General features: G+C 42.4%; 1 protein-coding gene across 1 annotated transcript in view; it reads left to right on the plus strand.

The window, feature by feature from the left end:
- Nucleotides 1-15,366, plus strand: part of ALK (ALK receptor tyrosine kinase) — a 682,206-nt gene that overhangs the window by 212,528 nt on the left and 454,312 nt on the right. Inside the window, exon 3 of the mRNA XM_077843727.1 lies at nucleotides 1,789-1,953. Coding sequence (XP_077699853.1) covers nucleotides 1,789-1,953 — 165 coding nt within the window. The remainder of the gene's footprint in view (nucleotides 1-1,788; nucleotides 1,954-15,366) is intronic.

The following is a 15,366-nucleotide window of genomic DNA, read 5'->3' on the forward strand; positions in this document are numbered from 1 at the left end:
CTCTGCCCATTTCAGATTGCCATTATAAAGGTGAATTGTCTATATTGTGAAAGGGCGAGTGGTATTAACCTGAGGACCAGAGAGATGGCAGCTCGTGGAGAGCAGCTGGTACATAAATCTCTAGGGGCTGAGAAGCAGAAAGATACTTAATAGAAGTGTAATTGAAGGATTTCCCCCCACTATCACCACCTAAACTTAGTTTGGCTAGTGTCAATGGGAATTATTTTACTCCTACTCTGGGGCAGCACTTAGCTGCCTGTGTGTGTGATAAAGGGAATCCAGTTACAATCAGCTGCCCACACTAGAATTGACCCCCCTTCTCCTCTGTGTTCAGAAATTCTCAACACCAGGCTCATTTTGGAGGTCAAGAGAGCAGGAGCCCCAGAAGCAGCTGTTAAAATGCAAAATGATAATTGGGAGTCAGCACCCATTAGCACCACCACACAGATGGATTTATCAAATTCACTATAACCTTTCTGAGAACAAGGACTTAGGAATCTTTAAAAAGTCAGATCAAGAAAGAGCTTTAAAAAACATCTACTGTAGGTCTCATTTCGTATTTGAGGAACTTAAGGCCCAGAGGGGTTAAGTGTCTTGTTCAAGGGAACCAACAAATCAGTGGCAGAGCTGGAGTTGGAACCCAGGCCTCACTGGGCATTTGTTTAGACCCAATCACCTGGTCTAAAGCCCTGTTTTGCAGTTGAGGGCACGAAGTGCCACATGTGAGAAGAGACTGTTCAAGCCTGGATACCAACCAAAGTCCCCATATTCTAGTCCAGTGGTCTGACCTTCACATCACATTCTTCCTTTCTTCACATCCCCATGGCTGGGGGCAGACAATGAAGTAAAAGGTCGATGAATAATTTGCACTTTGGCACACACTCCACCCATCAGCAAGCTTTGAGAGCCTCCTGGGTACAAAGCACTTTAGCTACTTTGAGTAACGCACACTGAGGAGGGGAAGAAGGTGAGTGTATCTTAGACGTAGGGTAAACATGAAATGGTGTGGACACAGGAAGCCCTAGTCAAAGGTTATAAAAACTCCCAGGGCATGGCCTCTTCCTACCTCCCTCTCTTTACCCCATGTCCTCCCCCACCTTCTCCCCAAGAGAGAATGAGCTGGACTCAGTCATAGCCTTGGCCTCCTGGTGAGGAGAGTCCGAAGGGTAGATGATTGGCTGACAGACAGGGCTGTAAGGCCTGCATTCCCTTTGGCCTTCTCTTCTCAGGTAGGGCTTAACCTGGCCAGGATTTTTCCTGAGCATCTACTTACTATAGACAGGCTAATGTATACAGATAACGAATTCTCCTACTAGCTCTTACCGCAAAATCTAGAGGTAGGTGTTACCATCCCCAGTGTATAGGTAAGGAAATTTGAGGCCACACAGGCTGATTTTCTTGCCTGGAGTCAACCCAGACTTAGATGCAGACTTATCTGGTTGCAAAGTCAGGATCCGGCCATTTGGCCTCAGACCCTCTCATGTCACCAGGTAAACTTACAGGATGCAGAACCTCTCCAAGTCCCACCTGTTAGCTCTTGTTTCACCTGCCTTCTCTGAAGATACCTCCCTTAACCTGAATTAATACAAAGAACTCTTTTTTTCTCTCTCTCTTGGTCCCCTTTTCAGCCCTATGGAACTAGGCCAGCTGTGAACCTGACAGCTCACCATCCTGGACAGAGCAAGGGTTGTGGATGAGATGAAAGCTGCCTCGCTGGGGCAGAGGGGTGGGGCTGGAAGGTCTCCTAGGGGAGATGTTTGCTCCACTGACCACTGGCTGTCATTGCAGGTCTGGAGTGCAGCTTTGACTTTCCCTGTGAGCTGGAGTATTCCCCGCCCCTACACGACCTTGGCAACCAGAGCTGGTCCTGGCGCCGCGTCCCCTCTGAGGAGGCCTCCCAGATGGACCTGTTGGATGGGCCTGAGACAGAGCACTCCAAGGAGATGCCCAGAGGTAAGGGTAGAGGCCACCGCAAAGTGTCCTGGCTGGGCCTGGCTGGGGCTTGAATGTCCACTTCTGTTTGCAGTTTTAAGGCTTGCCTGGCCCTGCTTTCATCTGTTTCCTTTGAAACCTGCTTTTAATATCTGCACCATCTATAGGGATACAGGGATCAAGCAGATCCTTTACTCTCTCTCTCACCAAGTAAAGAAATAGGATTTTATAACTGTCTTTCACACAGGTGTAGGAGAAAGTGCTGATCTGTTTATCTATTGGGAATAGAGTTGCCAGGTAAAATTCAGGACATCCATTTAAATCTGAGTTTCTGGTGAACAATAAATGGTTTGTTAGTATAAGTATATCTCATGCAATAGTTGGGGCATACTTACACTTTAAAAACTATTCCAATTTCTAATTATATTAAAAAACTTAAATATAATTGAGCATCTTGCATTTTTACTTGCTAAATATGGCATTTTTAATTTGGAAGGTATTGTATAACTGGGTTAAAAGTTAGTTTCACAGCCATTAATGAATATCCAGACTGCATTGTAGCTTTGCAAGGTACTTCCAGTAGTCCTGAGCTGTTAATGAACATCCCTTTCTGAATTAGTAGGGACCAGAGAAAGTAGGACTGGATAAGTTGTGGGTGCTTGTTAAGTATTTGCTGAATATTTAGAGATAGAGGTGGAGGCACTAAGTCCTAGTCTTGCCTTAGGGTCTCACTGTGGCAATCTTAAAGCTTCACAATCCTTGGACCCAGAAAACTCTGCTTACCCAGAATTGACAGCCTACGTTTCTGACTTGTAGGAAGAAATAACCGTTGGCTTGGTAATGGACTTACCCGAACATTCAGAGTCATGCTTCCATTTTGCAAAGCCCTTTCACCTACACTGTTTCATTGGATTCCAATTTTGTGAGAAAGGCAGGCCAGATGAGAAGGTGAGGGCTCCAGAGAGGGGAAGCCACTTGCTAAAGATCACACAGTTTGTCTGTGCCAGTTTAGGTCTTGATGTCTGCCGTGATGAGTGCTAGATGAGCATACTTTCTACCACATTGTGTTTCTGTTTTTGCAGTGAAAGCTATGGTGACAGCCTACCTTGGGCCTGGGTCTAGGGGGCAATTATCTCAGGCTCAGGCTACTGCAAATCAAATGGGGACTGAGCTCAATTAAGTTCTGGGTGAGGTTGGAGGTGGCACAGAAATAGCTGATGCCCTCAGGCTGCCTCAAACCCCGAACTCTGAGACTCTCCCAGGCTGACCTTCTTTCTGTTTTTATGACATTTTGGAATTGCTTGACCTTATTTTATATTTTGAGCTGTTTTCACCTGGATACTGATGCATATTGCCCTGGGTAGGGGTTAGTGATGTGTGCAGGTGAGTGGCTCTTAACCTTATACTGCATCTGAATCTTCTGGAGAATTTATACACAGTACTGAGATGATGATTTGATGGATCTAAGATGGAACCTGGAAATCTGTATATTTTTCAATTTTATTATAAAATGTAGCACTAATCTGTGTGCAAGATAGACCATGTGTGCATGGGTTAATGATTACAGCAAAATCAACATTTGTGTTCTCATCACCAAGAGGAAGAATTTGCATGTTGTCAGCCCATTTACAACCTCTTCTGTCGCCCGCCTAGGTCCAGAATCTCTTCCTTCCCTCAGAGGTAACCACTATTCTATGTTCATCGTTCATTTGCTTTTTCTCATGGCCTCATGAGAGGCTACTTACATATATGGCCCCAAACAACTTATCACTGAGGTTTGTAATCTGCTACATAAATGAGATAGTGCCTTTGATTTGTGATTTGTCCATTTTGACGCACGTAGCTGAGGTTCATTTGGTTTTTGATCACTGTGTGAAAATACCACAATTTATCTCTCCTACTGTGCTTAGACATTTGGATTGTTTCTACGGTTTTACTGTTACCAACAGCACTCCTATAAGCATTTTGGCACGTGGCTTTTGGTGCCTGTGCTTGTCCAAGAGTTTCCCTAGAGTAGAGAGTAGGAGTAGAATCGCTGGGCCATAGGGTAAAGCTTCTATTTCAATAGATAGTGCCAACCTATTTTCCAAAATGGTGGCACTAAGTTATACCCCCACTAGTGAGGTGTTAGCATTCCTCCCTGGGACTTTACATCTTCACTAGTACCGGATATTGTCAGACTCGGTCATTTTTGTCCATTTGGTGGATGCAATCCAGTATTTCTTCAGACCTTTAATTTCCATGAGACTCTCCCACTCCCTCTTTTTTTTTTTTTTTAATGTTTTTAGAAGCTTCTCAGGTGATCCTGAGGCATAGCTAGGTTTGTTATACTCTTGATGTAGATCTCCTTGCACACTTAATCTCATTCTCCCTAGGGATGGCTCCAGAGCCCAATCCCCAGCCTCAAGAGGCAGTCCTGGCAGTATCTGCACTTTTGGTCTTTGTAGGTTTTTTATTTGATGACTGTTGACCTGTGAGTATGGTTCAGCGAGATCAGAAAAGAAGGACAAGTAGCAATTGTTCACAGACTTTATAGGAGTCAGGCTCTATAAATTTGAAAGTTGGTGCTTTTTACATTTTTAAACAATTTTGAAAAGAGTGCCAATAGATTGCACGTTGCCACTCTCTGACCTGTTTCTCCTCCTTGATCTGCTATCTTGTGATCTCTGGCATCTGCATATTACCCTGAGTACTAGGAGAAAAACAAAGTGAAGAAGAACATGAGGGAATTAAAAAATAAACACTCACTTCTCGATATTCCTGAGTGTGGAAATCTATCCACGCCTTTATGTTTTTGCAAAGCTGAGTCCCAAGGGCCAGTACCTGCCCTGAATACAAACCTTTTCCCATTAGTTGAATCAGTCAGGACTGGAATACTCATATTGTAGTGAGTAGTGCCAACTTCCGTCTGCCTGAAAAACATTCTGTCTAGCATGGTCATTTGTCACATCACTAAGAATGATGATGTGAGCAGCCATGACAGAAGCCACTGTAGATACACAAGCCCACTTCATCAAGTTCTTTAGTGAAGAAACACATGCAAACACCACTTGAGGGAATCTCACCGCTGTTAGAAACGGGTATTTCTTTTTCCTGAAGTCTAAAAAAGAGATCTGTACTCACATCAGTCTGAGAAACAAGGGACTAGCCTCCCAGCCTTTGTAGGAACACTTCTGGCAATTCATGGAGAGGTGCTCAGAGCTTCTAGTAATGGGCTGCTCATTGCTTTTTGCTTCAACTAATTATATCCTTACCTGTTCCCTGAAGTAGGGTTGATCCTTATGAAGCAAGATGATGTATCTTAATGTTTCTTGATCATCGGGGAATGAGGTGAGGGTGAAAGGAGAGATGACATGCCCAATTTGCATAGCACCAAAGCAAGGACCTACATCTCAGTCCTAACTGCCATCTCTTTGGAGTCTCACTTACTCTGTCATTTCGGCAGAGGGATGCTAGTGGTAGAAATAAGAAGGAGTAATGGGGTGCCCTTTAGGGTAGTGTAGTCAATAGAGATTTTTTTAAAACTCAACATTTATTGGTTGGATGGTATTTAGACTCTATTGCAATATTTCTTGTCAGGGAATACAGAAAGACCAGAAAAAGGCAGTGAGATAATACCAATCACAGATAATGAACTGTAAGAGTATAAATTCTGAATGATTTTAATTTATAGCCCCTGTAGCTGAGAATAATAAGGAAGATACAATTCAGAGCAGCAAGATAATAAAAAGTGATGATCTGATGGAACACAATATTATAAATTAATAAAATCTTGAGGAATCATCAGGTTGAGGCATTCTGTGACTTTTAAAGAAGTGCCAGGGGCCTGTTTGACATCTACTACTTCCGATGTTTTGGAATATAGTCACATTTTTCTTTTCCAGCAAGATAAGATCCTAGTCTCCAACAGAAATACTTGCTTTCAAATGGAAAACAGATTAGCAGCAGCTCTTCCCCTAAACCCCTCCACCAACCCTCAGTCATAAGTATACCCAGGAAGAATGGGAGAAGACTCAGCTGGGAGAGGCTGACCTCCTTCCTGTATCCACCTCAGTTCTCCTCCAGAGAACTGATTTTCAAGTCATTGTTTTGGTTTGGTTTTTGTCTTCTCTGACTGACTTATTTGGCTTAGTATTATACTCTCTAGCCATACGATTTTGTTCATATGTGAAATTTAAGAAACAAAACAAACAAGCAAAGGAAAATAAAAGAGAAAAAAACCAAGAAATAGACCCTTAACTATAGAGAACACACTGATGGTCACCAGAGGGGAGGCTGATGGGGGAATGGGTGAAAAAGGTGATGGGGATGAAGGAAGTCACTTGCGAGGAGCACTAGGTGATGTATGGAAGTGTTGAATCACCATATCATACACCTGAAACTAATATAACACTGTGCCTTAACTATACTGAAACTAAAACAAAACAAAACAAAACAAAACAAAAAACCAGATGGCTTGGTTTTCAGAAGGCTGAGAAACGTTGTCCTACAGTTCTGAAATGGCTAATGATGCTGCCACAGCTAACAAGGGTACTGTAAACCCTAAGTGGGGTCATTCAGATTTTGAGTTCACTCCTGTTATAGGCCTTTTGCATTAGTTTCTTTTAGCTGTTGTAACGAATAAATACAACCTGGGTGGCTTAAAACAACATAAATTTACTTTATCCCAGTTCCAGAAGCTAGCAGTGTGGAATCAAGGTGTGATCAGGGTTGGTACCTTCTGGAGTCTCTGCAAGAGTATGCATTCCAGGCCTGGTTACCTAGCTTCTGGTGGCTGCTGGTATATCAGTGCTCCTTTGCCTGTAGATACATCAGTCCAATCCCTGCCTCCAACTCCACATGGCATTCTCCTCAATTCTCAAATCTGTCACTTATAGGTTCATATGTCACTGGATTTAGGACCCACTGTAAAAGCAGCGTAATCTCATCTCAGGATCCTTAATTACATTTGCAAAGACCTTGTTTCCAAATAAGATCACTTTCACAGGTACCAGAGATTAGGGCCTGGACGCATCTTTTGGGGACCATGGTTGAACCTACTACACACTGATTTTTCTCCCCATGTGTGTGGATTGGCTTGTGGATCTTATGTGTCTCTCCCTGTGCTTGTGGGCTTTTAGACCCTTTCAGAACTTAGATTAGGTGATTTCAGAGAAGCCCAGATTAATACCAGCATTTCTTCTCCTTCCTTTAATTCCTTCCCCTGCCCCAAGGGTTTGCAAAAGTCTGTTCTTAAAAGTCTGAGCACTTCTCAGATTGGCTCTATCCTAGGAGTAGCTTGAACCTGGTAACTGGACCACATTTTGAGCTGCAGGCACCATGCTGATAGACAGTTTCTCTCAGGGTACATCCCCCTCTGCACCCGTAGCCACTGGGGGGCTGCAGCTGGTGGACTAAGCTGGCTAGGAGTCTCATGCTCTGACTTGAACCCTTTGTGGTATTGCCAAGCAACTGGAGGGATGAAAGTCTGCCCCGCACTTCCTCTTTCACCCAGCGGAACTTGTCATTAGCCACCCATTTCTACTGCTCTCGGGCTTCGTTGGCTAACCAAGTGGGACCTCATAAATTAGCCTCTTCAGTGGTTGATAACCCACATGTGCGTGGTTTACAGCTCTTTCCAAAGAGGAAGTTCCACAGGTGAAGACAGGGAGGAGGTGGAAGGACAGGCTGTCAGGGAGATAGAGCTGGGAGGAGTTCCAGCACTGGAGCATCATTGATAGCACACTCTGGAAGCACCCCTCCTATCCCCGATGTGTGGTGTTGTAGAGGTGAAATGTGCTAATGCATGCTTAAAGTCAGCTGCTTCCTGCCCACAGGGTTTAGTGGTCACCTTTAAGGTGACCTGGTTCATGGGACAGTCAGTAATTACTCACCTCACTTTGGATAAGCAGCCTCTAGCAAAGACCTCTGGTTTTAGGGTGTTGAAGCTGAAAGAGTGGTCAGGAGAGAAAGGCAAACTGGGATAGAAAAGAAATACAATTGGAGTGACAGATACACATACACACACACACATGCACACAGTAACACACATCCCCCAGGACAGAACAATGATTTTTTTTCTTTTCATTTGTTTCAAACAGGATGATCTAAAAGGAGATTGTCTATGCAAAGCATTCTTGGCCTCCAGCCCTCAAGAGCTCCCTTCCTATGCTACTTGCTCTGTCTACTATGAAGTTACTTTTTTAAGGCAGTGGTCTCTAAACTTTATTATATGCCTCATCAGTAAAATATTTCTGACCATGCACCCCTACTAATGTATGTATTTGATATATACAATATATTCAAGCTAGGCAGGCCTAGCTCTTATAGTATCTCTGACTCATAAGTTTCAAAGATCCTTTAGGGTCTTTCTCAGACTCTATATGGTTTAGAGAAGAAGAAAATAACTTTCTTGGGCCAAGTGCTAATAATAATACAAACTCAACCCTCAAGAATCAAAAGATACCTTTCTCTATAGACTACCTGACAGACTGAAGGAACTGAGTTGCAACTAAATGTTTCCTATTGGGTTATCTAAAAAACTATCTTGGTGGTGGTGTTTATGATGGCGAAAAACTGGAAATCATTTAAACACTCAAACAATGAGGAATTAGTTAAATAAAACATGTTATTTCTAGATTACTGAATTGTCGATGGTTTATATTTTCTTCTGTTTGCTTTGGTGTTTTTCAAACTTGAGTTCATGAACATGTATTACCTTTATGATAAGATAAAACATGCTTTTTTTAATACAAGGGGATCAAAAATTCTCATTTGAGGCTATGTTCTATTGAATTATTTTAGATTTTTGGGAGGAAGAATTAAAAGCATGGTAAGCATTTTCTGCCACAACAACCATCAAAAAAGCCAACACTGCTGACTATGGTGGGATAGACAAGTAAACAGACAAACAGGTTGTTTTTCTGCCTGCCTAGGTAGCATACATTCACATTATCCTACAAATATAGGGCACCCCCACACCACCCTTTTTCTGCTTGACTTGTCATTGAAGGGTGGATAAGGATAACCATGGAAACCAAATGTGCATCAGGTTCAAGAATGGGTAACAAGTGCATCATTGTAAGCAGGAGTGGCATATTCTATTTCAGTTGAATTTTTGTCTGTTCAGACATATAAGAAGGGTTCAGAGTAGTCATTCCTTTCATTTGAGCTAACTTCTCATCATAGTAATTTGCTGAGGGGATTTGTAGCCTCTTGCCCATGCCCCTTTTCTGGAACTCATCATGAAAAGCCACATTAGTTTTCTGGTGCTGCTTGCAGAAATGTGTCCCTCATCTCCTGAGCAATGAGGTCACTGGGCCTTGAATTCTGACCCTTGAGAAAACCCTTCAACAAGCTGTGACTTGTGATTCTTTCATTTTAATGAGATTCTGGTGTCAACCTGGCAACACTTGAGCTCCAGAGGGGGACTTGCCTTAGTGAACCAGAATACTTTCAGGGTGTCTGTAAAGTCCTCTCTGTCAGGACAAGCCTCTCCCACAGTATTACCTCTGCCTTTTAAAGAGCCTTTATTGGGAAGAAATGGATTGTGATTGGTGAAGATTATGCACCCCTTTACTTGAGCTTAATAGCCTGCCTACAGGGCATGAAGAGTAAGAAAGAAGGACAAGTGTTGGAGGGAGAAGGGCTCTCCATCTCAGCTCTAAAGGATGTCACTTTACCTCTGCACCCCTTGGGTTCCTAATCTGTAAGGTAAAGGTCTTGGACTGGACTGTCACTAAGGCTATTCTTACTCCGATATGAGACTGGGGAGTAAGCATATCCATTGCAAATGATGGCCATGTACCTGGTACAAATCTGTGAGCCACAGATATCCCCATTATCCAAAATTTAGTCATGACCCCTGGAAGCTATACAGCTCCATGGCTCAAGTCATTCTTTGGGCCATGGCATCAAGATGGGAGTACTGACCCTAGAAACTTTTGTGGCATCATGGAGGGAAGAAAGAGTACCTCCTGTATCTATTAGCAATTAGATGAATTTGTCAGGTTGGCTCTTTGGGGCTGGTGATCCTGAGGAATATTCACAGCATAGGACTTTGGGCTAGTGTAACATAAAATGATTACCACCCAGAGAAGTCCTAATTCCTGGAACCTGTGAATATGTTATCTTATAGGGCAAAAGGGACTTTGCAGATGAGATTATTCTGGATTATATGCGTGGGTTTAATGGAATCACAGGGGTCCTTATATGTGAAAAAGGGAGGCAAGAGGATCAGAATCAGAGCACATGTGATGATGGAGGCAGTGGCCAGAGAGAGACAGAGATTTGAAGATCACTATGTGTTAATGTGTTTCAATTTTTCAATTTTTTGAAACATATATTTCTTCATTTCTTAAGCCAACAATTGGTAAACTCCTACTGAATTCAGGGCACTGCAGATTAAAATCAAAGTCAGGCGATGTCTAAAATCAAGGGGGGTTCAGTTCCATGTAAAGCAGCAATACAGCTGCTACTGGCCCTGAAGGTAGAGGAAGAGGTCATGGGAGAAGGAATGCTACCAGCTTCTAGAAGCGGAAAAGGCAAGAAAGTGAATCCTCCCTTGACTCTCATCTAGAAGGAAGGCAGCTCACCAACCCATGTTAGGCTTCTGACCTCCAGAACTATAGGATAATAAATGTGTATTATTTTAAGCCTCTAAGTTTCTGGTAACTTGATACAGCAGCAGTAAGAAACTAGTATCACTGGTCTTAACCACGTTTGGAGGAAAAGTGATGGTCTTGGGATATGATTCTAGGGAGCACAGGGCTCAGAGGACTGAGAGACAGGTCTTAGAGACACATTTCCTTCTAGAGACTGTAGATGTTTTCTGATGAGTAATCGTTGGAGGGCAGTCTGCAAACTGCCCCCCTCCACTGGGAATAGAACAGACATCTCTGTGCACCAGAAATGGAACAGAAATAGCAGCAGCAGGAGCTGAGGCTAGAAGTGGCAGCCTGACGTGGCAGATGTTCTACGAGTTGGGCTCCTGTGGGTAAGAAGGACTGAGGGTACCTGGGGCAGGAGCCTGGAGAGGCTCATTTTTCAAAATGGAATGAGCTGAGATGAGGCTGCCTTACCCATGGAAGGAAGCTGTGATGTTTCCCAGGACAGTTTCTGCAAAGCTCCTGTGTGGGGTGGCTGGAGGAGGCAGTGAAGGCACACTCCAGGGACCAGCCCTTAGCTCTGCCCCATATGAACTGGCAAGAGCTACAGTCTGCAAAGTACTTTTTCACCCATCATCACATCTGATTCTCACAACATGGCAAGATGGACACTGTTAGCATGACTAAATGTATATAGATTGGTATTGAGGCTAAATAGTAAGCTTCAAAGGGAGGAAACGAGGTCTTTCTCATTCACTGTGATGTCCCAAGAACCTGGCCCAAGGCCCAATATAAAATAAATGTTCATTAAGCATTTCTTGACCCACAGATGGGAGCTTAGAGAAATGAAGTAAATTGCTCAAGTCTACAAAGCTGGTACATGGCAGAGCCAGATCTGGAATTCCAATTTTTGAACATCAAATCCCATGTCTTTTCCATTATACCCAACTGGTCCTAAAACACAATGTTTCCCAGGGCCTACTACTGTGTGAGACTCACTCTCATTAAAGGTCTGGCGGTACATTCAGCTCATGACATTGACCACATGCCAGTGATTCCGGGGAGGCACTCTCAGTTCTATGACACAACTAGTTTATGCTCACTGTGGTGTCTGATAAAGGCAGCATCTTCACAAGGGTCTTGGGAAGCCCAGTCTCTCTCTATCTTCTCTGCAGGTGGCCAGAGTGAGGGGTGCTGCCTGAGGCCAGCACAGCACGAAGCTTGCTGTCCAGGCTACACGGTGATGCAATTAGTGTAAGAAGGTGGGATCAGGTTATTGCACCAGTGCTGCCCTTTAGAAATGGAAGGAGCACTGTGCTGGGTGTCAGGAGTGGAAGGCCTGCCCTTGGCTAACATGTGAGCTCATGCTTCAGTTTTTTAACTGGTAAATCGAGTAGGTAGGACAAGATAATCTCTAACAGTATGGGAACCTGTCTTTCTGACTTCCTTATTTCTTCTTCTTAAGAACCTTTTATTAGCGGAGTTTTTAGCCTCACTGATTTCTATATATCAAATGATTCAGATAAGATACATCTTAAAGAAATATGGGCTCTGCTTAAGAAAAGTCATGAACCGCTCTGAATTTATGCTTGAAAAGAATTGAAGGAAAGCCAGGGCCTTGCAAAGAGAAATAAAATAAAATTCTCTTGAATGGGGATAACAACAGTGTAATTCTACTTAGAGTGGAAAGATAATCTTTACTCATCCAAGATGGAGAAAGACTGGTTCAATGTAAGTTGTAGAGAGATCTGGGGGTCATCGACCCCTGTGGCTGTCTTTCCTGACTTGTTATAAAAATCAATGGAAATAACGCATGAGAAACTCTGTAAACAGCAAAATGACATAGGAAAGTAATATATAGCCCAGTCTGACAGTAGTTATCCCAGCCACACAGCCTGAAATAAAGGGTTCAGCTCTGTCTTGATTTAAGAATCTTGACCCTAAAAGACAGGAGGTTTATTCATCCCAGGTATCCATGTATCACATCTCTAGGGGTATTTTTAAACTTAGGACTTTTGGGACATGAAAACAAATGTGCTAAGAATGACTGAGCCCTCTCTAGCAATGATAACCATGCACATTTGCAAATGGAATTGCAGTAGATTCTGCAGAATGCATGGGGGTTCAGATTTTAGTGTCCAAATCTCCCCACTTAAGGATTATTAAGAATCTTTAAGATGGGTGACTACAATAGTAGTCCATATTATTTCCTTCTAAAGCATTATGATCTATTTTGATTCTTTCCACTTTTTGCTTTAGGATTTTTAGTACTAATTAGTAGTCATGCTTGATCAAAACACACTTGTTGGGTATCAGGTCTTTCTTAGTTGATTTTATTATTTAGAAATATGCTTGATGCCAGGTTTGTTTTGTTAATGAAACTGGTTGCATGCATGCACAGTGTGGCAGCCCTCTGTTTCTCTGTTACAGAGTACCCTGGCTCATAGCTGTGTTCTCTTTGGCAACTATCTTCTCTCTGATATGATCAGCATTCTCCAAACTGGAAGCAATGGAAAGGGCATTTGAGATATTATGCTGGCAATAAGGAATGATTTATTCTTTATAAATGAAATGAGAGTGATCAAAACTGAGAGTGCCTAAAATGGGAATGGTCTTCTCATAAAGTAGATAGGCATTAAATTCACTTCTGTAACAATGGCATAAGATGCTCCTTCTTAATACCCTCATCTGCAATATTGCTTGGACTGCACAAATACAAAGTATTATTAAGATATCAGTCATTGCTTTTAATTCTAGGAAACAAATTCTGGGTTGTTAGAGGCAAGGTGGAAGGGGGAATGGGGTAACTGGGTGATGGGCATTAAGGAGGGCACATGATGTAATGAGCAGTGGGTGTTGTATGCAACTGATGAATCACTGAATTCTACCCCTGAAACTAATAATAATTTTTTTGAAAAGATGTTATTCATTGGATTATATATTCCCCCTCTCTTAAGAATTCTTTTTTTAAAGACTTTTATTTATTTATTCATGAGAGATACAGAGAGAGGGGCAGAGACATAGCCAGAGGGAGAAGCAGGCTCCCTGCAGGAAAACCAATGCAGGACTCAATCCCAGGACCCCGGAATCATGACCTGAGCCAAAGGCAGATACTCAACCACTGAGCCACCCAGGTGCTCCAAGAATTCTTTTTTTCCTCACATCATCTACAACTCTGGAAGCAGAATAGGGAGGATCAGCAGGATTGGCTGTCACATGGACTGGAAGAAGGCTTCACCTACCAATAAAGACAGATTCAGACATGTTGGCCTTTTGCGTGACACAGATATAAGGAAAAATTTGAGAAACATTGCTTGTTAGAGAAACAAGAAAGTTAGACAAATTCTTGAAGTCCTCTGCTTCATGAGGAAATAAATAAAATAAAAACCAACTGCTAGAAAAATCAACTGAGTCAATTGGCTTCTTTATCCCTGGGGTCAAAGGCAAGACAAGAAATCAGTGTCCTTCAGAAAGGAACTAGATGCCTAGATCAAGTGAAAGAAGGATTCTGAAGGAGTCCTGAGTCTTTCAGAGGGATTTAGAAATTGAGTTTCTGCAGGAAATCTAATTAGTAATACTCTTCCCAACATTCTCACTAACAGCAGCAGCAGCCTACAACTTATTTTTAATTCATGTTTCCATAAATGCATGAGTAAAATCAATGAGCCCATTTACTCTGAAAGGGGAAAGAAAAAATAATGTGAGCATAGAGGAGAAACAACCAAGGGACATGAAATTGATAATGAGCTTTTGTGTGAGCATATTTATTGGACCAGCTCAAGATTAAGGATTTGGCCTTCACTTAGATGATCTAGAATTGAGGGAAGGAAAGGCAACAGGAGTCAATGTTCAGGTACCAGCTAGACTATATGACATTTTTATGTGAATTAGAAAAAACTTGCTTTCTCTGGGTGAAGAATTAGGAAAAGATGCCTCCTCTGGATAGATCCAGTGAGTGCTAGAACTCATAGCTTGAGAAGAGAGCATAAGCTGAATTTCAGCCCTACTTGTTCACCCACTCAACATATTTGTGTAGGGCACAAATCACCCAAGTTTGTATAATGACCCTGTTAATGTTTATTAAAGGCTTACTTTATGCCAAGCACTTATCATGCTTTGCCTTATATGATCTCACAATAACTCCATAAAAAAGTTTCAGAAACATGAATATCCATGTTTCAGACTATAGACTTACAGAAGTAAGGTAAGGCAAGACTTCCAGCCATGGCTAAGTGAAGAGACTGGCAAATTATTTCCCCAAAAAGCAATGATAAAGATGGAAAAAGTTGATGAAAACAACCATTTGAATGCTCTGAAAAATTGAATGTAATGATCTGAGAAGCATTTGTGTTTAAGAAACTGATGAACTTCTGTCTTCCCTGCAGAGTGTGGTTGCAGATAAGATCCAGGTGAGAACCATGGGAATCAGTGGCATTCTGATCTGGTGCTTTCTCCTGTCACCAACTCTGTCTATAGAGAGGTCCTGCCAAAGCAGGATAAATCATGAAGACCAACAACTTCTATGCTGCCGTGGAAGGTGACTTGCTATATTTGGAGCAGTATTGTAGGTTAAAGTCATAATCTGTGATGCAGCTAGCTGGAGACTCTATCATGGTCAGGGCAGGTATATTCATGATTAAGACTATCTGTATTCCCAATGGAGATGGGGAAAGTTCCAAACTATCCATAGCCTTCTAGCTCCTCCTTTGAATCTACATACATGCAGAAGATACATCAGCATCCTGAGCATTTAATGCACTCCCATACCCACACACTGGAAAAATACTTGTTCACTCACTCAACATATTTGTGTAGGGCACAAATCACCCAAGTGTGTATAATGACCCTG

This window comes from Canis aureus, chromosome 12, assembly GCF_053574225.1.
Source record: "Canis aureus isolate CA01 chromosome 12, VMU_Caureus_v.1.0, whole genome shotgun sequence".
Taxonomy (NCBI): domain Eukaryota; kingdom Metazoa; phylum Chordata; class Mammalia; order Carnivora; family Canidae; genus Canis; species Canis aureus.